At 46.9% G+C, this 25,604-nt stretch overlaps 1 protein-coding gene across 1 annotated transcript in view; it reads left to right on the forward strand.

Annotated features, from left to right (window-relative positions):
* Positions 1-25,604, forward strand: part of LOC139756394 (junctional adhesion molecule 2A-like) — a 474,666-nt gene that overhangs the window by 299,029 nt on the left and 150,033 nt on the right. Inside the window, exon 2 of the mRNA XM_071675804.1 lies at positions 4,921-5,138. Within this exon, the coding sequence (XP_071531905.1) occupies positions 4,921-5,138 (218 nt within the window). The remainder of the gene's footprint in view (positions 1-4,920; positions 5,139-25,604) is intronic.

Raw genomic sequence — 25,604 nt, forward strand, 5'->3', positions numbered from 1 at the left:
TTCCAGGTGCAACTTGTGTCAGAGAGAGAGAGAGAGAGAGAGAGAGAGAGAGAGAGAGAGAGAGAGAGAGAGAGTACCTAGGAGCTTTTACGACGAAAATTTTGCCCAAAGGCAGGGCTGACGCGTAGCAATCACCGCAGGAAAATATGGAATTACGAAGACCGAGTCGTGTGAGATGTACGTGAGACGGAATGATTGTATGTCTGTGGCCTGAGAGCCAGCAGCCCACGTGTGGGTGAGGAGGCAGAAGGAAAACACAGCTACCTGAGCCAAAGGAATGACACTTGACAGCCAGTGAAGTGCTGGCTCACTCTGCAACCGTCACTAACCCTTTCCATGCCATACCATCCTGGTCGGGGGACTGCCTATCACCTGCTACCCAGAGAGAGAGAGAGAGAGAGAGAGAGAGAGAGAGAGAGAGAGAGAGAGAGAGAGAGAGAGAGTAATGCGGTAATAACAGAGAAAAAGTGAGAGACAAGAGAAACGACACTAAGCCGTTTTTCCCACTGTAGGATTAGTACTCACCCTTGCCGGCAGGGGGCGTTCTCAGACTGGCATTACAAGCAAATCCTATTAAGTGTCACTTCTTTCTCTCGTCCGGTTTAACCTTCCAGTTATAAGGTGGCAGGAAGGGAGGCGTGGGTGGAGTTGCTTACGGGAACGACCGAGGCAACCGAGACGCTGAACTTGTTCGTCTTTCATGATATTCATCGTTTGAGTTTCCCCTAAGTTCATTCCTAACAGTCTCGCTTATGAGCAGTCAGATCGCCTCGCTATTCTCATAGAAAATCAAAAAAGGGAAAAGAAATAACACTCAATGGCTTATAATGCAGTATGAGAGCACCGTTCGCCGGTAGTGGTGGATTCTAAACCCTACGGGAGGGAGAGAGAGGGCTCAGCGTCGTCTCTATTTCGAAAGGTAAACAATAGTCTTTTTAAAAACGAAACGAACCGATCCACTAATTCCACTCTGTTTGTTTTTTCAATGAAAGATATGTTCTAAAATTTGCTTCTAAAGCATCACTTCCTCTGCAGTTACACAATTTTCCCCCCTTTTCCCTTTTTAACGGTTGCCTGAATGGTTGCAACTGTATCCAGGCAGGGTGGCCGAGGGTACAGAGAACAGTACAAATGTATCATGTTTCTGCGTCTGTCTCACCTTCACATTTTCCGGTAGCAGGTCGAGCTGGTATTACGTGCATGAATTTTCAATGGTTTGATGATGGAAATACTGGAACACCAAGGCTGGAGTTGTGGGTTAATATGAGTCATGAACGAAGCTTCGACCCTTGGTACCGAACAGTGGGCGTTAGTGGCTTCATAAAATGACTCGCACTACGAACCCATGTAATAGACGATGAAAACGCTGGAACAGCGTGAGGCTAGAATTATGGGTAATCATGAGTTATGAGCGGAGCTTCGACCCTGGGTACCGAACAGAGGTGTTAGCTGCTTCATACAACGACCAGCATTCGGAACCCAGGGGAAAAGTTTCGATAACAGCTTCTATCCCTCCAAGCTATGCTTCCTTTGTCACTCTCTTCCCATACGAGAAGCGACCACAGGTCATAGCACTAAACTGGATAATCATACGTTTATTATGATTACACTGAGACTATTCGAGGTTATAGAATGTAGCCATCTGAATGCAGGTATACTAAATAAAACCTAGATCATCACAGAGTATCAAGAGCAAGTGAGAGAGTGTGTGTGTGTGTGTATATATATGTGTGATTAGTATTTGTGATTACCTTTGTGTGTTACACCGTCTCTTAACCTTCGGTAGAAGTACCATGTCTTTACTTCTAAGTATTATACACACACACACACACACACACACACATACACACACACACACAGAGCAGCCAAAGCCAGGTATACACTTATCGCCCTGCCTCAAGGGGAGGATGAACACCTGGGTTGAGTGTAGGCTGACTGCCACGCCCAGGATTCGAACCCAAGGGGGTCCAACCCTAGGCTGGCCCGCGGGAACTAACAGTCAGCAGTTTACTAAATCTCCTTTCATGATCTCTTCATAATTCTAATGATAAAACTTTAACCAATAATCAGAGACATTACGATAAAAAAAAAAAAAATATTGAGGGCACCAATTTGGGACAAAATCAACGAAGAGGATTCCTTCCATATGTTCTATGACCTCAGCCTATGAACACACGTCACACACGAGTGCAAATACTCATGTGTCTCAAAATTCAGTTTTAAGAGTATTTAAAGATAACTTCAGTACAATCAACCCAACTCTTCATCATAGTTAACCAACTATGTTGGATTTACAATTACTTTCATATGTGCTGACGTCTTAAAGAGGACTTATTCTACGGAAATTAGGGTCAACAATTATATACAATTGTCTCTCAAGCTTAAAGAATATCTATTCTTAAAAAGAGTATATCTTGTTAAGCATGTAGCTGGTTACAGATCCTGGTTTCTCTGTGGACCAAATCATGCCAAGTGTCATGTTTTTTTGTGGCAAACGCACAAGTGGTTCGCCAACACCGGGAAAATCCTCAACTCCTTCTTCAGGTGTTGAGGATAATTCCAGGAATTCTAGGACCATATCCACAATGATGTCCTCAAGACTTGGTGTGTGGATGTGTTCATGGCCATTCTAGGACCACATCCACTATGATGTCCTCAAGACTTGGTGTGTGGATGTGTTCATGGCCATTCTAGGACCACATCCACTATGATGTCCTCAAGACTTGGTGTGTGGATGTGTTCATGGCCATTCTAGGACCACATCCACTATGATGTCCTCAAGACTTGGTGTGTGGATGTGTTCATGGCCATTCTAGGACCATATCCACTATGATGTCCTCAAGACTTGGTGTGTGGATGTGTTCATGGCCATTCTAAGACCATATCCACTATGATGTCCTCAAGACTTGGTGTGTGGATGTGTTCATGGCCATTCTAGGACCATATCCACAATGATGTCCTCAAGACTTGGTGTGTGGATGTGTTCATGGCCATTCTAGGACCATATTCACTATGATGTCCTCAAGACTTGGTGTGTGGATGTGTTCATGGCCATTCTAGGACCATATCCACAATGATGTCCTCAAGACTTGGTGTGTGGATGTGTTCATGGCCATTCTAGGACCATATTCACTATGATGTCCTCAAGACTTGGTGTGTGGATGTGTTCATGGCCATTCTAGGACCATATTCACTATGATGTCCTCAAGACTTGGTGTGTGGATGTGTTCATGGCCATTCCCGTTTACTCTTGTTCTGAAATTCTAAAATTTCTCTTGATGTACAAAAAGAATGTCGTACCTTTCGAAGAGACATCCAGCACTCTCTGGAATATTTATGTTCGTACTTTTTATGCACTAAAATTTATCTCATGGCATTTCCCAGCCGGATTCTCTGCTTTGACAGTCTGTCTTACAGTGACCCTCACGATGGTTTTACGAAACTTGAATCATATTCTGGTGTCTGTGTTCGAAATGAACACTGAAGACTTATCTATATGTCTGTCTATCTATCTATCTATCTATCTATCTATCTATCTATCTATATGCATGACCTTCATTTACAATTCCACTGGGTGGATTAGATACATGGAGCCTCACACGTCTCTCATGCTCAGCCCTTGTCCAGTGTGGTATAAAATGAAATGTCGGCCATCACGCTTTTATGCATGCTCATGTATACATGCTTATCCTCCTCCCTCACCTCTCATCATCCACTATCATCCGTAGTATCATCCTCATCCTTGTCATCCTGGCACCATCCACAACACCCTCATAAAGTTCCATCCCACCCTCTCCCTCCTCACTCCTGGCCTCATCTCTTCCCTGTGCAGCAGTGTCATGTTCCCCCATTCATCACATCATCCTCCCCATTCATCACATCATCCTCCCCATTCAATACATCATCCTCCCCATTCAATACATCATCCTCCCCATTCAATACATCATCCTCCCCATTCATCACATCCTCCCCATTCAACATATCATCCTCCCCATTCAACACATCATCCTCCCCATTCATCAGCTCATCCTCCCCATTCAACACATCATCCTCCCCATTCAACACATCATCCTCCCAATTCATCACATCCTCCCCATTCATCACCTCATCCTCCCCATTCAACACATCATCCTCCCAATTCATCACATCCTCCCCATTCATCACCTCATCCTCCCCATTCAACACATCATCCTCCCAATTCATCACATCCTCCCCATTCATCACCTCATCCTCCCCATTCATCACATCATCCTCCCCATTCATCACCTCATCCTCCCCATTCATCACATCCTCCCCATTCATCACCTCATCCTCCCCATTCATCACATCATCCTCCCCATTCATCACCTCATCCTCCCCATTCATCACATCCTCCCCATTCAATACGTCATTATCCCCGTCCAGGAACTACTACCACCACCACCACCACCATCATCATTTCCCACTTACCTTGACATCATCATCATCCCCTCCTCCCACCCCTGACATCATCATCCCCTCCTACCCCTGACATCATCCCCCTCCCACCCCTGACATCATCATTCCCTCCCACCCCTGACATCATCACCCCCCTCCTCCCACCCCTGACATCATCACCCTCCCACCCCTGACATCATCATCCCCCTCCCACCCCTAACATCATCCCCCTCCCCCCCTGACATCATCATCAACCCCCTTCCACCTCTGACATCATCAACCCCCTCCTCCCACCCCTGACCTCATCACCCCCCTCCTCCCACCCCTGACATCATCATCACCCCCGCCCCCTCCTCCCACCCCTGACATCATCATCACCCCCGCCCCCTGCTCACCGGCCCTGACATCATCATCACCCCCGCCCCCTCCTCCCACCCCAGACATCATCAGCCCCGCCCCCTGCTCACCGGCCCCAGTAACCCGTGTGTCCTTGTGTTCCGGCAGCCAGGGTAGCGCGCGGGGAGGAGGTGCTCATCACCCTGCTGAACGTCCCTGAGCACGTGCGGCGGGGCGACGACGTGGAGCTGGGCTGCCGCTGGCTGGCGCCCCGGGAGAAGCTCTACTCCGTCAAGTGGTACCTCAACGACCGCGAGTTCTTCAGCTACAAGCCGGAGGAGACGCCCAGCCTCGTCATCTACCCGCTACCTGGAGTTAACGTTGACGTGAGTACTGACTTTGTAGCGGCCTCTCACTGGTACTGGCTGATGGCAGCCTCTCACTGGTACTGGCTGATGGCAGCCTCTCACTGGTACTGGCTGATGGCAGCCTCTCACTGGTACTGGCTGATGGCAGCCTCTCACTGGTACTGACTGGTGGCAGCCTCTCACTGGTACTGACTGATGGCAGCCTCTCACTGGTACTGGCTGATGGCAGCCTCTCACTGGTACTGGCTGATGGCAGCCTCTCACTGGTACTGACTGGTGGCAGCCTCTCACTGGTACTGACTGATGGCAGCCTCTCACTGGTACTGGCTGATGGCAGCCTCTCACTGGTACTGACTGATGGCAGCCTCTCACTGGTACAGACTGGTGGCAGCCTCTCACTAGTACTGGCTGATGGCAGCCTCTCACTGGTACTGGCTGATGGCAGCCTCTCACTGGTACTGACTGGTGGCAGCCTCTCACTGGTACTGACTGATGGCAGCCTCTCACTGGTACAGACTGGTGGCAGCCTCTCACTAGTACTGGCTGATGGCAGCCTCTCACTAGTACCGGCTGGTGGCAGCCTCTCACTAGTACTGGCTGATGGCAGCCTCTCACTAGTACTGGCTGATGGCAGCCTCTCACTAGTACTGACTGGTGGCAGCCTCTCACTGGTACTGACTGATGGCAGCCTCTCACAGGTACAGACTGGTGGCAGCCTCTCACTAGTACTGGCTGATGGCAGCCTCTCACTAGTACCGGCTGGTGGCAGCCTCTCACTAGTACTGGCTGATGGCAGCCTCTCACTAGTACTGGCTGATGGCAGCCTCTCACTAGTACTGGCTGATGGCAGCCTCTCACTAGTACTGGTTGATGGCAGCCTCTCACTAGTACTGGATGATGGCAGCCTCTCACTAGTGCTGGCTGGTGGCAGCCTCTCACTAGTACTGGCTGATGGCAGCCTCTCACTAGTACCGGCTGATGGCAGCCTCTCACTAGTACTGGCTGATGGCAGCCTCTCACTAGTACTGACTGGTGGCAGCCTCTCACTAGTACTGGCTGATGGCAGCCTCTCACTAGTACTGGCTGGTGGCAGCCTCTCACTAGTACTGACTGGTGGCAGCCTCTCACTAGTACTGGCTGGTGGCAGCTTCTCACTAGTACTGGATGATGGCAGCCTCTCACTAGTACTGGCTGGTGGCAGCCTCTCACTAGTACTGGCTGATGGCAGCCTCTCACTAGTACCAGCTGGTGGCAGCCTCTCACTAGTACTGACTGGTGGCAGCCTCTCACTAGTACTGGCTGGTGGCAGCTTCTCACTAGTACTGGATGATGGCAGCCTCTCACTAGTACTGGCTGGTGGTAGCCTCTCACGAGTACCGGCTGGTGGCAGCCTCTCACTAGTACCAGCTGGTGGCAGCCTCTCACTAGTACCAGCTGGTGGCAGCCTCTCACTAGTACTGACTGGTAGGCAGTTTCTAGAATCACTGCATGAAACTAGCTCTAGTACCTGCTGGTGGCAGGTAACTAGAACTCTAGAGCCTCCCTCTAGTAACTTGTGGTAGCAAGTTGCGAGAACCCTAGATCCTTCTGAATAGCTGATGTCAGGTTATCACAGTTATGATGCCTCTCTCTAGTACTGTTCAGTGGCAAGTCCCTAGAGCATATGCCGCCTCTCTAGCGATAGCTGTTGGCAGATTATCAAAAGCTCCACACTTCTCTCTAGAAATAGATGGTGACCGGTTGCTAGAGCTCAGCAGCCTCTCTCTACAGATACAAAGGAATATAAAAGCATTCAAACTGCAACAGACTATTGGATCCTCTGCAGCTGTTTGTGATAGTTGGAAGAGATTAGAAAGAGGGAAACTAATTCAATAAGAGGAGAAAAGCGTCAGAATAATCTAAAATAAAGCTAGTAAAGTTTACATGTGGCTCAAGAGGCGAAGTATTAATCGAGTCTCCTTCTAAGCGTATGCATGGCATCATTTTCACTCTCTCTAATTGGTAAATCATTCTATATGTTACCAATGACGTTAAGGAAAAAAGATAACAAACTTCGTTTCATTCTAAGTAAAACGCTCGTTTACTTGTTTGCATCCATTACTGTGAGTGCAATCGAACAGATCTAGCCTTAAGCAGCAGCTTCAATAGAGATTATCAAGTCGTCTCATAATTCTAACCACCTGTATCAAAGCATCACTTAACCTTCTCTTTTCCAAGTCTCACTCGTCTGGTTGGCTGCCACACGACTTGTGTCTCAGTCCTGGCATCCTCTTCATTCCTCGCTTCTCTGCTGCTCCATTCTGTCTACTTGTTGTTTCGAGACAGTGACCAAACCCGAGCACAATACCCAAGGTGGAGACGTAACAGTGAATTGAACAGAGTGAGGAATATTTCTCAAATCCGAAAGCCTTTCCTCCTGGCAGGTACTTATTTCCTTCCTTGAGTATTGGTTTTACATTACATGATTAACCTGCAAACCTCAAGAAATTTCCTAAAAGCAAGTGACATATTGAGAAGACCAGTGAAGTGTTTAAGCATCTCATTTTCATCTTCTTGTAATGTTTTCATCTGTGCCTTCAGTTTTACTGACTCTCACTCCATTAAGTGCTGATGGTATATTTCCAACTATTATGACAAATGCAGAAGAAAGTCTTTCCTCCTCTTCTAGTGATGGAACTGGTCCCGAAATATGATTTGTGTCTTGGAAAACTAATAAGAAAAAAATCATTTAAGATCTTTGTCATGGGTTCCTTGCCTTGAACCATGTCACCGTAATTAACGGTCAGATTCTCTGGATAATGACTCCCTCGCTTCTAACATAACAATAAAATTCCTCAGGATTTCTTCTGCTGGTGTCAGCAATATTACGCTTCATACTGGCGTGTGCACCTTGACGGATAAAGTCTCGCTTTTTTCCACCGCAAAATTAAATCATCAACTGTACCATGAAGGTTATTGTTCTCCTTGGTGGCAGGTTACTAGGATTCTAGATCCCATTGTAATGGCTGGTGGCAGCTTCGCATGAATCTACAGCCTTTTTTTCTAACACTGATAGGTGGCAGGTCGCTAGAGCTCTGGAGCCTCTCTCTTTGGGTTGCTAAATCTCTAGTGACTCTAGTGGCAAATCACCAGAGGCCCTGCAGCCTCCCTCTAGTGATGGTCGTTGGCAGGCTAGCACAGCCCTAGATCTAGCGAGGTGCTGTCCTACACGTAGAAACCAAAATACGAAGAATCATCACAAAAGAGAAAATGAGGAATCAATTACAGATCTTACGTTAAATCTTATGGAATTAGGATAGGCCAATCCTAGCTTAACTTTTGAATATTATAGCTTTCCTTCTCCACAATATCAATTTCATCTCTTAAAAAAAAAAGGAAAAGAAAGGAAAACACACTAGGTCTGTTTTAAGCTATGAAGTGTTTTATGTCCATAATCTTTACGTGTTGAGTGAGCAGCACGGCTTCACATTATGAGAAAATCGACACATAAACCAAGTCTTTAATCCTTCCCTGGCGTCGGCGCTCGTGTGCTCCAGCCTCAGGGATGAAGATGCCATCTCAGATCTCATTACTCCGATATTAACCATATTTTAGATTACCACCACGACATAAATTATACCAGCTTAAAATTCTTTTTTTTGGTTCAGAGTTTCGCTTTACCTTTTTCCTTAAATATTCCCACAGTCTACCACAGGACTAGGCTTATCATGCAGGTTTATTAATTCTAAATTACATTTCCATATAATTTGCATACACTGGATTTCATAATTACGAACATGAAAACAAATTTAAACAATATATATATATATATATATATATATATATATATATATATATATATATATATATATATATATATATATATATATATATATATATTTTGGAAGTAAAGTCAGGGGTTAGTGAGAGGGCAAGTGCAAGGGAGGGAGTAGCACTACTCCTGAAACAGGAGTGGTGGGAGTATGTGATAGAGTGTAAGAAAGTAAACTCTACATTGATATGGGTAAAACTGAAAGTGGATGGAGAGAGATGGGTGATTATTGGTGCATATGCACCTGGGCATGAGAAGAAAGATCATGAGAGGCAAGGAGGCAAGTGTTTTGGGAGCAGCTGAGTGAGTGTTTCAGTAGTTTTGATGCACGAGATAGGGTTATAGTGATGGGTGATTTGAATGCAAAGGTGAGTAATGTGGCAGTTGAGGGAATAATTGGTGTACATGGGGTGTTCAGTGTTGTAAATGGAAATGGTGAAGAGCTTGTAGATTTATGTGCTGAAAAAGGACTGGTGATTGGGAATACCTGGTTTAAAAAGAGAGGTATACATAAAAGTTATACATAAGTATGCGTATGTAAGTAGGAGAGATGGCCAGAGAGCGTTACTGGATTACGTGTTAATTGATAGGCGCGCGAAAGAGAGACTTTTGTATGTTAATGTGCTGAGAGGTTCAACTGGAGGGATGTCTGATCATTATCTTGTGGAGGCGAAGGTGAAGATTTGTAGAGGTTTTCAGAAAAGAAGAGAGAATGTTGGGGTGAAGAGAGTGGTGACAGTAAGTGAGCTTGGGAAGGAGACTTGTGTCAGGAAGTACCAGGAGGGACTGAGTACAGAATGGAGAAAGGTGAGAACAAAGGACGTAAGGGGAGTGGGGGAGGAATGGGATGTATTTAGTGAAGCAGTGATGGCTTGTGCAAAAGATGCTTGTGGCATGAGAAGCGTGGGAGGTGGGCAGATTAGAAAGGGTACTGAGTGATGGAATGAAGAAGTAAGAATATTAGTGAAAGAGAAGAGAGAAGCATTTGGACGATTTTTGCAGAGAAATAATGCAAATGACTGGGAGATGTATAAAAGAAAGAGGCAGGAGGTCAAGAGAAAGGTGCAGGAGGCGAAAAAGAGGGCAAATGAGAGTTGGGGTTAGAGTATCATTAAATTTTAGGGAGAATAAAAAGATGTTTTGGAAGGAGGAAAACAAAGTGCGTAAGACAAGGGAACAAATGGGAAAATCAGTGAAGGAGGCTAATGGGGAGGTGATAACAAGTAGTTGTGATGTGAGAAGATGGAATGAGTATTTTGAAGGTTTGTTGAATGTCTGATGATAGAATGGCAGATATAGGGTGTTTTGGTCGAGGTGGTGTGCAAAGTGAGAGGGTTAAGGAAAATGATTTGGTAAACAGAGAAGAGGTCGTAAATGCTTTGCGAAAGATGAAAGCCGGCAAGGCAGTGGGTTTGGATGGTATTGCAGTGGAATTTATTAAAAAAGAGGGTGACTGTATTGTTGACTGGTTGGTAAGGCTATCTAATGTATGTATGACTCATGGTGAGGTGCCTGAGGACTGGCGGAGTGTTTGTATAGTGCCATTGTACAAAGGCAAAGGGGTTAAAAGTGAGTGCTCAAATTACAGAGCTGTAAGTTTGTTGAGTATTCCTGGGAAATTATATGGGAGGGTATTGATTGAGAGGGTGAAGGCATGTACAGAGCATCAGATTGGGGAAGAGCAGTGTGGTTTCAGAAGTAGTAGAGGATGTGTGGATCAGGTGTTTGCTTTGAAGAATGTATGTGAGAAATACTTAGAAAAGCAAATGGATTTGTATGTAGCATTTATGGATCTGGAGAAGGCATATGATAGAGTTGATAGAGATGCTCTGTGGAAGGTATTAAGAATATATAGTGTGGGAGGCAAGTTGTTAGAAGCAGTGAAACGTTTTTATCGAGGATGTAAGGCATGTGTACGTGCAGGAAGAGAGGAAAGTGATTGGTTCTCAGTGAATGTAGGTTTGCGGCAGGGGTGCATGATGTCTCCATGGTTGTTTGATTTGTTTATGGATGGGGTTGTTAGGGAGGTGAATGCAAGAGTTTTGGAGAAAGGGGCAAGTATGCAGTCTGTTGTGGATGAGAGAGCTTGGGAAGTGAGTAAGTTGTTGTTCGCTGATGATACAGCGCTGGTGGCTAATTCGGGTGAGAAACTGCAGAAGCTGGTGACTGAGTTTGGTAAATAGTGTGAAAGAAGAAAGCTGAGAGTAAATGTGAATAAGAGGAAGGTTATTACGTACAGTAGGGTTGGGGGACAAGTTAACTGGGAGGTAAGTTTGAATGGAGAAAAACTGGAGGAAGTGAAGTGTTTTAGGTATCTGGGAGTGGATTTGGCGGCGGATGGAACCATGGAAGCGGAAGTGAATCATAGGGTGGGGGAGGGGGCGAAAGTTCTGGGAGCGTTGAAAAATGTGTGGAAGTCGAGAACGTTATCTTGAAAAGCAAAAATGGGTATGTTTGAAGGAATAGTGGCTCCACATATTGAGGACAATATGTGGTGTGAGGTGGTTTGATCGATTAAGTAATGAAAGGGTAAGAGAGATGTGTGGGGGTAAAAAGAGTGTGGTTGAGAGAGCAGAAGAGGGTGTTTTGAAATGGTTTGGTCACATGGAGAGAATGAGTGAGGAAAGACTAAGCAAGAGGATATATGTGTCAGAGATGGAGGGAACGAGGAGAAGTGGGAGACCAAATTGGAGGTGGAAAGATGGAGTGAAAAAGATCTTGAGTGATCGGGGACTGAACATGCAGGAGGGTGAAAGGCGTGCAAGGAATAGAGTGAATTGGAACGATGTGGTATACCGGGGTCGACGTGCTGTCAATGGATTGAACCAGGGCATGTGAAGCGTCTGGGTTAAACCATGGAAAGTTTTGTGGGGCCTGGATGTGGTAAGGGAGCTGTGGTTTCGGTGCATTAAACATGATAGCTAGAGACTGAGTGTGAACGAATGTGGCCTTTGTTGGCTTTTCCTAGCGCTACCTCGCGCACATGCGGGGGGGAGGGGGTTGTCATTTCATGTGTGGCGGGGTGGCGACGGGAATGAGTAAGGGCAGACAGGATGAATTATTTACATGTGTATACATGTATATGTCTGTGTGTGTATATGTATGTATACGTTGAGATGTATAGGTATGTTTATGTGCGTGTGTGGACGTGTATGTATATACATGTGTATGTGGGTGGGTTGGGCCATTCTTTCGTCTGTTTCCTTGCGCTAGATCGCTAACGCGGGAGACAGCGACAAAAACCACACTCCCCAGACAAACACGAGTCACACCCTCCCGCTTACGCTGAGGACGCCACCCATCACTACAACACTACAAACACCGAGTCAACATACCACACGACCCTTTACACCCACGATAAAACTACAATAAGGAAGACACCGAGCATTTACTACTCAACTGCCCTGCACACTTTGCATATAAATGCTCATGGCTGGGGTTTTTCACATACCATCTCGGTCACGATAAATACTGTACTGGCCTCTTGTGCCCTGCGTATCGTAGAGGGCACGTGAAAGGGACGGGAGCTGGGGTTGAGGGTGGGAGTGTGCTGGAGCAATATGGACTGGTGAATGTGTCAGATGACAGGGTGGCAGATGAGGGGTGTCTGGGAAGTAGAGGTATGCGAAGAAGAGGTTTCAGGAGAAAAATGAGCCTTGCGTAAGATGATGTGTGGCAAAGCGGCTGGGAATAGTTGGGACTGCAAATGACTATTTCAAGGAAAGGGGCGACAGTGGTGATGTTGATATGTTAGAGAGGATCTTCGGTGTATGTATGGCTCAAGGTGAGGTGCCTCATATCAAAGAAAAAGCTCTTGACGTGTTGCACCATATGTTTCAATCCTGAAATAGGCGAGGTGAGAGCAACACAAGGAGAGAGCTAAAAGGTTTACAAAGGGCTACCTCTTTCTTCGGGGTACGTTGCACGATTGCAAGATTTCAAAATGGGGGAAAAAAAATAAAGAAAGAGTTTGGCTTTATATCGAAAACGGAGAAGACGAACAAGCAAAGGTGCAACTTCAGAAGCGAAAACCCTCCCCTCAGTCCCCTACCTCCCACCCTCCCCCCTTTCAGAAACACAGGGAGCTCCATACGCCTTGCTCGAGCCCAGAAAATAGAAATACTTTTTGGACTGTAGAGAAAAAGAGGAGCTTCCGAAGTTCAGGAAATGTTAGAGACATTGAAGGTGGAGTTAGAGGCGGAGGGGAAAAAAAAAAAATGAAAAAGAGACACACAGAGACCCCAGAACAGTTGCTTGGTTAATGGGAGAGACACAAAGGTATTGCCAGGATGGAAATTCCTTCTGGTTGAAAAAAAAAAAAAAATACATATATATCTATACATACGCCCATGCATTTGCAGTCGCTCTTGTAGACCGAGCCAGACAAACATGCCAGCTAACCTAACGCCGTCTCTTCAGAACATTAATTGAATAGTTCCAAGACAGTTATACGAAACAAGAACCAAATGTGCTTATAAATAGCGGTTGCACATGCAATTAGCCGGCTGATATTACAGTCGTGGCGATATATGTTGACTGCGAGGTCAGAGGTTAATCTTCAAGGTTACAGCTACTCGCTGACATTCAAGCACTGTAATACGCTGTAAGGCCTGGTGAGGTCGAGTCTGTAATGCTCTTTACCTTCATTTGTAGTTCTTTCTGCAACTTTGTTTTAGTAATCGAAAAAAATTTCTTGATCTATCCGTACCTTCCCTATGCTTTACTATACTTTACCCATCCTTACTGTAACATTACCCTTACCTTAACCTTACCTTACTTTTCCCTTAGCTTACCTTAACGTCAAAGTCCCATAATCCCCCCAAAGCTGCCTCTGGGATTCCTTTGTTTCCTCTTCCCGTTTTCTAGACGGTTTTTCCCTCTGATGTTTAGTGACCTTTAGAAAATGTTTATACCCGCATCTCAGGATACTCTTATTAAATAAAACATTTCTACCACCAACTTCCAACAATTTGTTTTTATGATTTATTCTTCTTTTCAGCATTTCACTGGTTTTACTTCTCGTGACATTTCTCTCTCTCTCTCTCTCTCTCTCTCTCTCTCTCTCTCTCTCTCTCTCTCTCTCTCTCTCTCTCCAGGACCACATGATCAACCGCATGAGGATTTGCTGAATGACCCCCCCCATCCCGTGGTCAAACACTAAGCCCAAGTGTTTTGAAGTCACGGTGGGTGACGTAAACACCACAAACTACGATTGAGAATCAGCGACTACAATGACCACAATCACCTCTTAAGGGCAACGGTGCGACCCTTAAGCACCAACGTTATGACTCTTGACAACGAAGCAACGACCCTTGGGGTGTTGACGGCGTGGACCCGACCTTTACGAATGAGATCAAAGGTCACGCCATCGTGGCCAAGCCTCGTCGTACCATCGTGGTTCAGAAGTTGAGGAACAGTATGGAGTACAGACGGCTGTTGGAGGGCATGATGTGTTCCATGAAAAGTGCCCGTGTTCACATGCACTATATTCGTGTGACGATAAGTTCTGTAAGGCTGCTGGAGCAAATCGTCTCAACATATCCACACTGACCAAGTATGAGGAGGGTGTATACCTATGACAACTCATGCACATTATACGATGGTTAAAACGATTATAGACACAGAGAGAGAGGGGGAGGGAGAAAGAGGGCTCAGCAATTCTCATATGTTGGAACAATAGATAACTGAATTATTTGATGGTACCCTCACGGGATGTTAATACTAAACGTTGGAAAATTATGTTATACTTTATAACGAAGAGGAAGAACCTCTAATATCGAAACATTTAGAAGCCTCATCGACATTCTAACTACAAGTGTTACAATTATACAACATGGGGCTGAATCTAATGTAGGATAATGTTACTTCAAAGTCGTAACTGTGATAAGTGTTCACTCGGTCGTAATCTGTTTGTGGTACATTATGACAACGCAGAAAAACTTTCCCTGGAATTAAGTAATCATCAGTCAGTATAATATTTTTTCACTGGCTTCTCTTTTGCAGCACCAACTCATTTCTATGTTTTAATCCATGAAAATATCATCATTAATAACACCAACTGAACTTTTCAAAAGGAAAAAAAAAAAAAATAGGAGATCTTACTTCAGAGGAAATTGATAAAATGTTATTGTAATCGTCGAGCATAAACGAATCTATGATGGAACTCGTCTGCAGTGAGGGTGGTGTCCCTGCAGTTGGTCTGTACCACCAGGGGCAGGAGTGCCCGGCAGCTGGTCTGTACCACCAGGGGCAGGAGTGCCCGGCAGCTGGTCTGTACCACCAGGGGCAGGAGGGCCCGGCAGCTGGTCTGTACCACCAGGGGCAGGAGGGCCCGGCAGCTGGTCTGTACCACCAGGGGAAGGAGGGCCCGGTAGCTGGTCTGTGCCACCAGAAGCAGGAGGGCCCGGCAGCTGGTCTGTACCACCAGGGGCAGGAGGGCCCGGCAGCTGGTCTGTACCACCAGGGGAAGGAGGGCCCGGTAGCTGGTCTGTGCCACCAGAAGCAGGAGGGCCCGGCAGCTAGTCTGTACCACCAGGAGCAGGAGGGCCCGGCAGCTGGTCTGTGCCAGCAGGGGCAGGAGGGCCCGGTAGCTGGCCTGTACCACCAGGAGCGGTAGTGCTCGGTAGCTGGTCTGTACCACCAGGAGCAGGAGGGCCCGGCAGCTGGTGTGTACCACCAGGAGCAGTAGTGCCCAGTAGCTAGTCTGTGCCACCAGAAGCAGGAGGGCCCGGCAGCTGGCCTGTACCACCAGGAGCAGGAGGGTCCGGCAGCTGGTCTGTACCACCAGGAGCAGGAGGGCCCGGCAGCTGGTCTGTACCACCAGGGGCAGGAGGGCCCGGCAGCTGGTCTGTACCACCAGGGGAAGGAGGGCCCGGTAGCTGGTCTGTGCCACCAGAAGCAGGAGGGCCCGGCAGCTGGTCTGTACCACCAGGAGCAGGAGGGCCCGGCAGCTGGTCTGTGCCAGCAGGGGCAGGAGGGCCCGGTAGCTGGCCTGTACCACCAGGAGCGGTAGTGCTCGGTAGCTGGTCTGTACCACCAGGAGCAGGAGGGCCCGGCAGCTGGTGTGTACCACCAGGAGCAGTAGTGCCCAGTAGCTAGTCTGTGCCACCAGAAGCAGGAGGGCCCGGCAGCTGGCCTGTACCACCAGGAGCAGGAGGGTCCGGCAGCTGGTCTGTACCACCAGGAGCAGGAGGGTCCGGCAGCTGGTCTGTACCACCAGGAGCAGGAGGGCCCGGCAGCTGGCCTGTACCACCAGGAGCAGGAGGGCCCGGCAGCTGGCCTGTACCACCAGAGGCAGGAGGGCCCGGCAGCTGGCCTGTACCACCAGGAGCAGGAGGGCCCGGCAGCTGGTCTGTACCACCAGGAGCAGGAGGGCCCGGCAGCTGGTCTGTGCCACCAGAGGCAGGAGGGCCCGGCAGCTGGCCTGCACCAGCAGGAGCAAGACATAAAGCTGGCGACAGTCAAGATGTGATTACGATAAGGTTAATTCGTGTGGCCTCACGGGTCACTGAAGTGATGGCTAGCCAGGTTATGGTCTTATCTGACCTTATTATGTCTTATCGCCAGTATGGTCTTATCTCGTCCTCCTCACTGTGGTCTCTTGTGATTCCTCTTTCTCTAGTTCATTTCATCTTCTCTTTTAGAACTTCTTCCGCTTCTTTCTCTGTTCTCTTCTTTCATTCTTGTTTTCTAAAATAACTACTATATCCTATCCTTAAAGATTCTGTTTTTACTCTCTCTCTCTCTCTCTCTCTCTCTCTCTCTCTCTCTCTCTCTCTCTCTCTCTCTCTCTCTCTCCAACTAATGTAGTGTCACACTCTCTTTCTTTTTCCAACGTTTTCTTGTGAATTTTCTTTTTCTTCCTCATATACATCATGGGAGGAACTTTATCCTAGGTTTCTAAATTTCACATTTACTGTATTTAGTTTGACCTGGTCTATATGTTCATAACCCTCCTAGTCCTAGGAAGGAATTACGATAAGATGATAATAAAAATGGGACTAATGGAGGAACCTTATATATCGATATATATCTAAAAAAAAAAAATCATTCAACCTTTTGTGAAAGTGATTCAGATTCCTTTAATAATGCTCCGGTCTTTTATTCCGTTGCAGCAAAGAGCAGGTTACACTGGGGGGAAAAAAAGATAAAATAAAATCCATCAATTCAGTTCTTTTTACCAAAACAAAATACAAGCTTTTAATATCCTGTGATTCAAACTTGTAATTTCCCTGCTGAGGGAAAAGCAGTGTGGCCGGTCAAGGGTACTGGGTACTGTAGTGTGGGTGAACACGGTGGTGAGGTCATACAAGGCCGAACGAGCAGCGGAGTTCGTAATGGGTCGGGGGTAATTACTGGAACCTGCAATAGTCCAGGGTAAAGCCTGGAAGTTATATGGTACTTCTTGTGAACACCGAGGCTCATGATGGCCCCCGGAGAAGAAAGACGGTGGGTCGTGAGGCTGGAAATGAGTACTGGAGGTCACGGTACTGGAACTAAGTGCTGGAATCACGGTCCTTGAAACGGAATACTGTGATCATGGTACTAGAGCTAAGTGCCGGGGTCATACGCTACTGGAACTGTGAATTGGGAAGATGGTACTGGAACTGATAGTGAGGGGTCATAGTACTGGAACTGAGTACCAGGGTAATGACACTAGAACTAAGTAAAGAGATCACTGTACTGGAAGGAAGTACTGGAGTCATGGCACTGGAAGTTAGTGCTGGGGTGATGATCCTGGAACTGAGTACTGGGGTCAAGATACTGGAACTAAGAATTGGGATGATGGTACTGGAAGTAAGTACTGGGGTCATGATCCTGAAACTGAGTACTGGGGTCAAGATACTGGAACTAAGAATTGGGATGATGGTACTGGAAGTAAGTACTGGGGTCATGATCCTGAAACTGAGTACTGGGGTCAAGATACTGGAACTAAGAACTGGAGTCATGGTACTGGAAGTAAGTACTGGGGTCATGATCCTGAAACTAAATACTGGGGTCATGATCCTGGAACTATGTGCTGGGGTCATGGTACTGCAGCTACTAAGTACTGGGGTCATGATCCTGGAACGAAGTATTGGGATCATGATCCTGACTAAGTACTAGGGTCTACAGTCCTGGAACTAAGTACTAGGGATCATGGTACTGGTATCAAGTAGTGAGCTTCGTAACATTAATACTGTAGCAGCTGTAAGCACTCAGCGTAAAAGCGTGAGGAGGCGGGCGGTCCAGAGGAATGTGAAGCTTCAGTATGTGGTCTGGGTGAAAGAACGAAAAGGAAAGGAAGAAAAAAATTTTCACTAGCCATCTGTGAACGGGAAATGTTGCTTGCTCGAGATAAGTTCAGCCCAGCTCCGCTCTAAAGGGGAAGGTATAGAGAAACCGGCAGGGGGGAAGAGGAAGAGCAGGAGGATGGGAAAGGGAGGAGGAGGAGGAGGAGGAGGAGGAGGAGAAGGAGGAGGAGGAGGAGGAGGAGGAGGAGGTGAAGGAAGAGGCGGAGGAGGAGGAGGAGGATGGGGAAGGGAGGAGGAGGAAGAGGAGGAGGAGGAGGATGTGGAGAAGGAATGGTATAAATGCCCAGACAAAGAGAGGAAAAGGGTAGACAAAGGGGCGAAGAAGAAGAAGGAAGAGACATGAACAGCCGAGAATGATGGAGGGTGGGGAGGGGTGAAGGGGCAGAATGCTAGGGGAGCGAGAAGTGTTGGTGGCAGAAAAGAGAAGATGGGGAGATGAGAGAAGTAGCAGCAGCGTCAAGGAAGAAGACAAATGGAAAAGGAAAGGTGTGGGAAGACGGGAGGAGGGAAGGTAAAGGGAGGGGTGATAGGTTGAATGGTCAGGAGGGATGGGGGGCCATTGGGTTGGGGTGTAGAGAGGAAGAGGACAGGGGTGGTGGAAAGTGGCGGAAGGCGGGGGATGGAGGGCTCGCACGAGGGTTAGAGGAGGGTAGTGGGGTGGAAGAATGGAAGGAGGGGAGGCTGAGTGGAGGAGGAAGGCGGGGGTGGATGACCATGGGTTAGAGAGGAAGAAACACAAACGGTTGAGAAGAAAAGACCAGAGGGAAGGGAATGTCAAGGATGGAGGATGTGGGGAGTGGCTGGAGAGGGTGGAGGTAAGGGAAGGGGATAAGAGCGCGGGGAGGTTGGGGTGGGGGGGGGAGGATAATGACAGAGGGTTGGAGGAGGTGGAGGCACGGTTGGTGAAGAGAAGCAGGAGGAGGTGGATGTACGGTAGGTGGAGAAGGGCGGAGGAGGTGGAGGCACGGTTGGTGGAGAGAGGAGGAGGTGGAGGCACGGTTGGTGGAGAGAAGAGGAGGAGGTGGAAGCACGGTAGGTGGAGGCACGGTTGATGGAGAGAAAAGGAAGAGGTGGATACACGGTAGGTAGTGAAGGGAGGAGGAGGTGGAGGCATGGTAGTAGAAGGGTAGAGGAGGTGCAGGCACGGTTGGTGAAGGGAAGTGGACGAGGTAGAGGCACGGTAGGTGGAGAGAAATGGCATATTAACGTACAGAACAACACCGTCGGTCGATAAATCCTACGCCAAGTCTACAACAAGACGAGAGGAGCGGAGGTGAGGGACGGCAAGTGTGTTGTGTGGGCGGAACACAGGCCGTGTGACCCACTCAGGGAGGAGGACTTACGGCTGTGGACACTGTGGTGCTGGGGCGGGGCGGGCTTCCCCCTCGCCATCACTGTGACCGGACGTAGCATACACATAGTCTGCTTCCCGGTACGTGGACGTAGCATACACATAGTCTGCTTCCCGGTACGTGGACGTAGCATACACATAGTCTGCTTCCCAGTACGTTATTATTCTTATCAAAGAAACTAACATTTTTCTCGAAGCTCACACAAGCACATGTGACGCTTGCGGACGTTCCAAGAGCGACACATGCGGGAGGCGAGACTAGAGGCTGACTCGGGGAAGTTCAGACCAACTTTCGGAAGCACAGCTCAGCAGAGGACGGTTCAGAATGCAGTGATCAGTCTCGAATTAACGGGAATATTAATCCCTGTAAAATGCTCAGTGCGAAATGTATAATGAAATTCGAATTTAGATTTTACCATGAAGAAAAAATATAAAGCACTAAAAAAGATGTAAAGTTATACTGATGAAAAAAAGGGTAAAGAAATGGTAAGAATTTGATGGGAGGGGCCCTGAGCCACGCAGATTAACCTGACTCGTGCCTGAGCTTGGCGAACTACGGCCGTGAGCCGAGAGGAACTGTAGGATGATGACGTATGCCATGCACAGTGAGCCAGCAGCGAGTCATCACAGACAGACGTTTTAGAGTTGTGTTGGCGTCAGCGGCTACTTCAGTGTCACCTTGGGCTCGTCCTGTGAGCGGTAGCGCAAGAGGATTACGGAGGACACAAAAGGGTCTTAGCCAGACCCCAGTGGGTAAACAGTCATTCCATAATTTGTGATGAAGCTGGTTCATAACATAAGGTTACAGTCTTCCATATAGCGGGTTTACAGACTGGATACAAAAGGTTGGGACAATCGAAATATTTCAGGTATCGTGTCATTGACAATAAGGTGTTGCGCCGTTTCTTGCAGTGTTTGTCTGGACTTATCCCTAATAGGTTCTATTAGTACTTGTCTATTTGCTTCACAGAGATCTCTTAGTTCCCTCCTAAATTACAGTTTTGAGACTCATGACTGACAACCCTATGTTGTTTTCAACAGCTTCTTCACCAACTGAAAATGTGGGTAAAGCTTCACCTTTATCAAGCTCCCGGAAGCCTGCTTGAAGGGAATCCATCACAAGTTGAATTGAAACCTTTACCAATAATGTTTGAGTGTCTCCCTTTAGGTTCAGAGACGAACTTGCTACCTCCTGATCTCAGGGTGTTTATGATAAGTAATGAGGGTAAAGAATCAGAGATAATTATACTGTGTGTGGGTTTCTTAATGTTAGCTGAGACGGCACGGGCAACTGAGGCCCTAGTCAAGGCCACCCCATTGACGCTATATATATATATATATATATATATATATATATATATATATATATATATATATATATATACATATACATATACATATATATATATATATATATATATATATATATATATACCCTGGCCTGAGCCAGGTGCCCATTTTATCGACCAAACCTTAGGGGTGGATGAACAGCTGGGTTGACTGTGGACCGACTGCCGCAACAGGGATTCGAACCCATGCGCTCGACTCGGTCAGGAATGCTAACCGCTACACCTACAGTGATGTCTACAAGTTCACGGGTGATGACTGTGGCTTTACCAACATATGCTTTAAAAAATCTGTAAAAAAAACATCATCTGAATAGCACGTACAAGTTTCAGTCTCGTCACGAGAATGATGTCATGCATTCTGTCCTCAATGCTGGTGTTTACCTACTTCTTTCCACATGTTAGACACGAGCGTGCGTGCGTCCCGCGCGTGCACAAGTCATGTATATTCAGCCACGTTGCGTGGACTGCACGTCAAGTTTGGTGACTTTAATGTTGTCCTTTCACACGGCAAGGGCTTGCTCTTGCATAACTCACCAGCTGTATCCTAGCCAGGGTATATCAAAATTGAATCTGTACAACAAACTCTTGGCTTCATCCTTTCTTGACTACCGCTGAGCCAAGCGCGCGCACACACACACACACACACACACACACACACACACACACACACACACAACCGGACAGACAGACAACACTGGACCGCATTCACCCTCGCTGCCCCGAGAAAGAGCAAACGATTTTCCAATTGTCAGGGGAAGTTATACCTTATCTTCTCTCTTGCCTGAAGCTTAACTTTATCAGTTCTTCCTCCAGGCTCCACAAGATTTTCCTCTTGTGACCAACTACATCAGACACACGTTTCCGGTGTTCCGCGGCCACTAGTGTTGACGCCCCTCACAAGGCTGACAAACTCACCTTTACATTTGTAGGGGCTACATGATCATACGTTAAGGCATATGTATATTTCTTCGCCCTCAGCTCACATATTACATCTGTATCGTGTCACCACAGGCCGGAATTCTAGTCCAAGTGGTCTAAGCTATTTCTCTTTACTCATTTTTCTTTAGTCATTTTCGCCTTTTTGCCTCATTATCATTTCCTTTACTTCTTCCTTTCTTTTTGTCTTCAGTTTTTGTGTCCGGTTTCCTCTCAGTTCATCTGATTTCATTGACCGCATATGTTGCTCTTCATTCATTACGTCGTCAATATGTTCGGTTCTGGATAGTTCGGTCCCAGTGGTAGGCGTTAGGACAAGTTCAGTCCCAGCGGTAAATGTTGGGATGAGTTCGGTCCCAGCGGTGATGAGCTCAGTTCGGTCCCAGCGGCAGGTGGAAGCCGCGGTAATCGAGGTGAAGACTGAGTCGACTTGGTCGGCAGGTGTGGTGCCTCTCCTTGTGGCAGACTGGCCCTGGGCTAGGTTGGTCCAGTGGCGGCGGGCTGGCCCTGAGGCAGGCTATCACCATTCTGATACGCACACTGTCTTTAAAGATTCAACTAGGTTGTCCTCCTCTCCTTCTTCTTACCATATGAGTTGTTTATAACTGCATTATTATGACTAAGATATTGATCTAAGATTCGGTCGCAGCAGCAGCAGCAGCGAAGATTACAAGTCCTGACAAATGATTCAGCTGGTGGTGATTCAAATCTGGTATGTAAGGAAGGTGTATATGGCTATGTTCGCGGGAATGCAACACGAGACCTCTCGAACAAGAAGGCAGATGGGGTTGTCGTCAGTAAATACTTCACACATCACACTGGTCTTCATACCTTTAAAAAGAAAATACACTCGACTATTTACATCCAGAATGCTAAATAAGATCGCATTAAATTTCTTAAAAGGAAACTGATTAATCATAGGTTCACTACTTCAGAAGGCCAACAGTATAAGAGAGGTCGGTACTTGTAGGTTCACCGTCTTGCAGACATCCTTGGCAGGCTAAATGTCAGCCATGATGCACACTGGCAGCACTTGATCACATCTCGGGCAGGATGGCTGCACCGCTCAGGAACTCTGGCAACTCATTAGCCTCCCGTCCCTCAGCACAAATACCTAACCCCTTGAGCACGACGAGACGATCCTTACTTACGATTAAGACCCCTTAGGTAAGATGGGCTGGTCTTTGACCTAACTCCCGAGAGTCAAGTCAAAGGCTATGTCATCATACTCAAGGGTCGTACCCTCTGCAAGACTTACCCAGAGCTTGAGGGGTGGTAACAAAAACTTTCAGTGCATCCTGGGACTAAATCTCCAACCCCGGTACTCCAACCCCTTGAGCCATACAAGCGTTGATAATCCTAACTAACCGGTAAAAATACAGTCTCTCCCTTTCCAGAGAAGTTCAGCAGTTTTCCCCACCGCTGCTTTTCCACATTTCATCTTAAGCCTACCCTCCTACTCACCTACTCGCTTTTCACTTAAGCTCCACATCTCAAACACCTCACATCTTCCATTTTATCTTCATACACACTTAACAGCCTTTCACTACACTCCTCCATCACCTCTCCTTTGTCTGTTACTATTTCCCCAGCTGCTCCCTTCAGTGATGCTTTTGTTCCCTCTCTTCTTCTTCTTCCAAAACACTTCCAAACAAACTTATTTTCCTCTTCCTGAAGTATGTCGATACTCTCTCATCCTAACTCTCATTTGTCCTGTTATTCAACCCATTAACCTTCCTCTTGACCTCCAGCCTCCAGCCACTTCTTTTCGTACACCTCCCAACCAGTCGCATTCTTTAACAACAGAAAATATCTACACATCATTTTTTTTTCTTTTACTAACAACTTAACTTCCTCATCTCACCACTCATTAACCTTTCTCAAGTGCCCACTTCCCATTTTCCGCATGCCTGACACTTTTCTCGTACGTTTAAGTACAGCTTCCTTGAACACCTCTCATTCCTCACTCAACTTCCCTCAGTAGTCTCGTTCACTCGCACCTTCTGTCATTCTTCGCGCAGTCTCTTCTTTTATCTTCTGTTATCTCCTCACACATGTTCACTCACTTTTACTCTCCTCTTCCAGCCCATATCATTTTCTCTTTCCCAAAAGCCTCTACATATTCCTACCCTCGCCTCTACTAAGAAGAGATCACGCAACCCAACAGCTACCCCTTCACTACCTTTATGTCCAATAGTGTGTCTTTGGCAGGCATATCGCTCAGGACATAATCCAGCCATGCCCGCCTACCATCAACCCCACTCACTCACGTATGCTTGTTTACGTCTCTCTCTGTAAACAAAGTATTCTCTTTCAAGAGTCCATTTCTATGACACATCTCCACAAGCTGTTCACCATTTTCATTCGCAAAATCTGGTTCCCAATGCCCCTAAATCATACCCTGAATTGCCACATCACCTACTTATACATTCAAATCACCCATCACTGTTACTAAATCCCTCTCATCAAAACTGTTGATGCACCCACTCATCTTCCAAAACACTCGCCTCTTTCCTCACTCATCTCGCATCCAAGAGCATAAGCACTAACAATCACGCACCTCCCGTAATCCACTACCATCTTCACGCACATCAGTCAGGGAGCTCACTTTGTAACTCTCCTTCACACATTCCTACAACTCCTCCTTCAGTAGGAATGCCACACCCTTCATCGCCCTTGCCTTCGCATTAAACCCAGACTTTACGCCCTGTGCAGTCCAAACTATTCTTGTCCCTTACCCTTGAGCTTTGTTGTACTCACAGGCAGAACCACGTGGTTCCTCGGCCCAAATAGATTTCCTATTTCATTTCCTACTGGTTCCACACACATTCTAACACCCTAGCATAAGTCTTCGAGGAGGATGAGCACTTTGGGTCTTTCTCTTCCAAGAAGGGAAGAATTTTCAGACCCCGCTCGCGTCACTTTCAATCGCCTTGTACGGCATACAGGTAATATAGGGTAGTATTCATTCTCCCCTATTCCTAGGAATATATATATATCACTTTGCGGCAGGGGTGTGTGATGTCTCCATGGTTGTTTAATTTGTTTATGGATGGGGTGGTTAGGGAGGTGAATGCAAGAGTTTTGGAAAGAGGGGCAAGTATGAAGTCTGTTGGGGATGAGAGAGCTTGGGAAGTGAGTCAGTTGTTGTTCGCTGATGATACAGCACTGGTGGCTGATTCATGTGAGAAACTGCAGAAGCTGGTGACTGAGTTTGGTAAAGTGTGTGAAAGAAGAAAGTTAAGAGTAAATGTGAATAAGAGCAAGGTTATTAGGTACAGTAGGGTTGAGGGTCAAGTCAATTGGGAGGTGAGTTTGAATGGAGAAAAACTGGAGGAAGTGAAGTGTTTTAGATATCTGGGAGTGGATCTGGCAGCGGATGGAACCATGGAAGCGGAAGTGGATCATAGGGTGGGGGAGGGGGCGAAAATTCTGGGAGCCTTGAAGAATGTGTGGAAGTCGAGAACATTATCTCGGAAAGCAAAAATGGGTATGTTTGAAGGAATAGTGGTTCCAACAATGTTGTATGGTTGCGAGGCGTGGGCTATGGATAGAGTTGTGCGCAGGAGGATGGATGTGCTGGAAAGGAGATGTTTGAGGACAATGTGTGGTGTGAGGTGGTTTGATCGAGTAAGTAACGTAAGGGTAAGAGAGATGTGTGGAAATAAAAAGAGCGTGGTTGAGAGAGCAGAAGAGGGTGTTTTGAAATGGTTTGGGCACATGGAGAGAATGAGTGAGGAAAGG

This window comes from Panulirus ornatus, chromosome 21 (genome assembly GCF_036320965.1).
Source record: "Panulirus ornatus isolate Po-2019 chromosome 21, ASM3632096v1, whole genome shotgun sequence".
Taxonomy (NCBI): domain Eukaryota; kingdom Metazoa; phylum Arthropoda; class Malacostraca; order Decapoda; family Palinuridae; genus Panulirus; species Panulirus ornatus.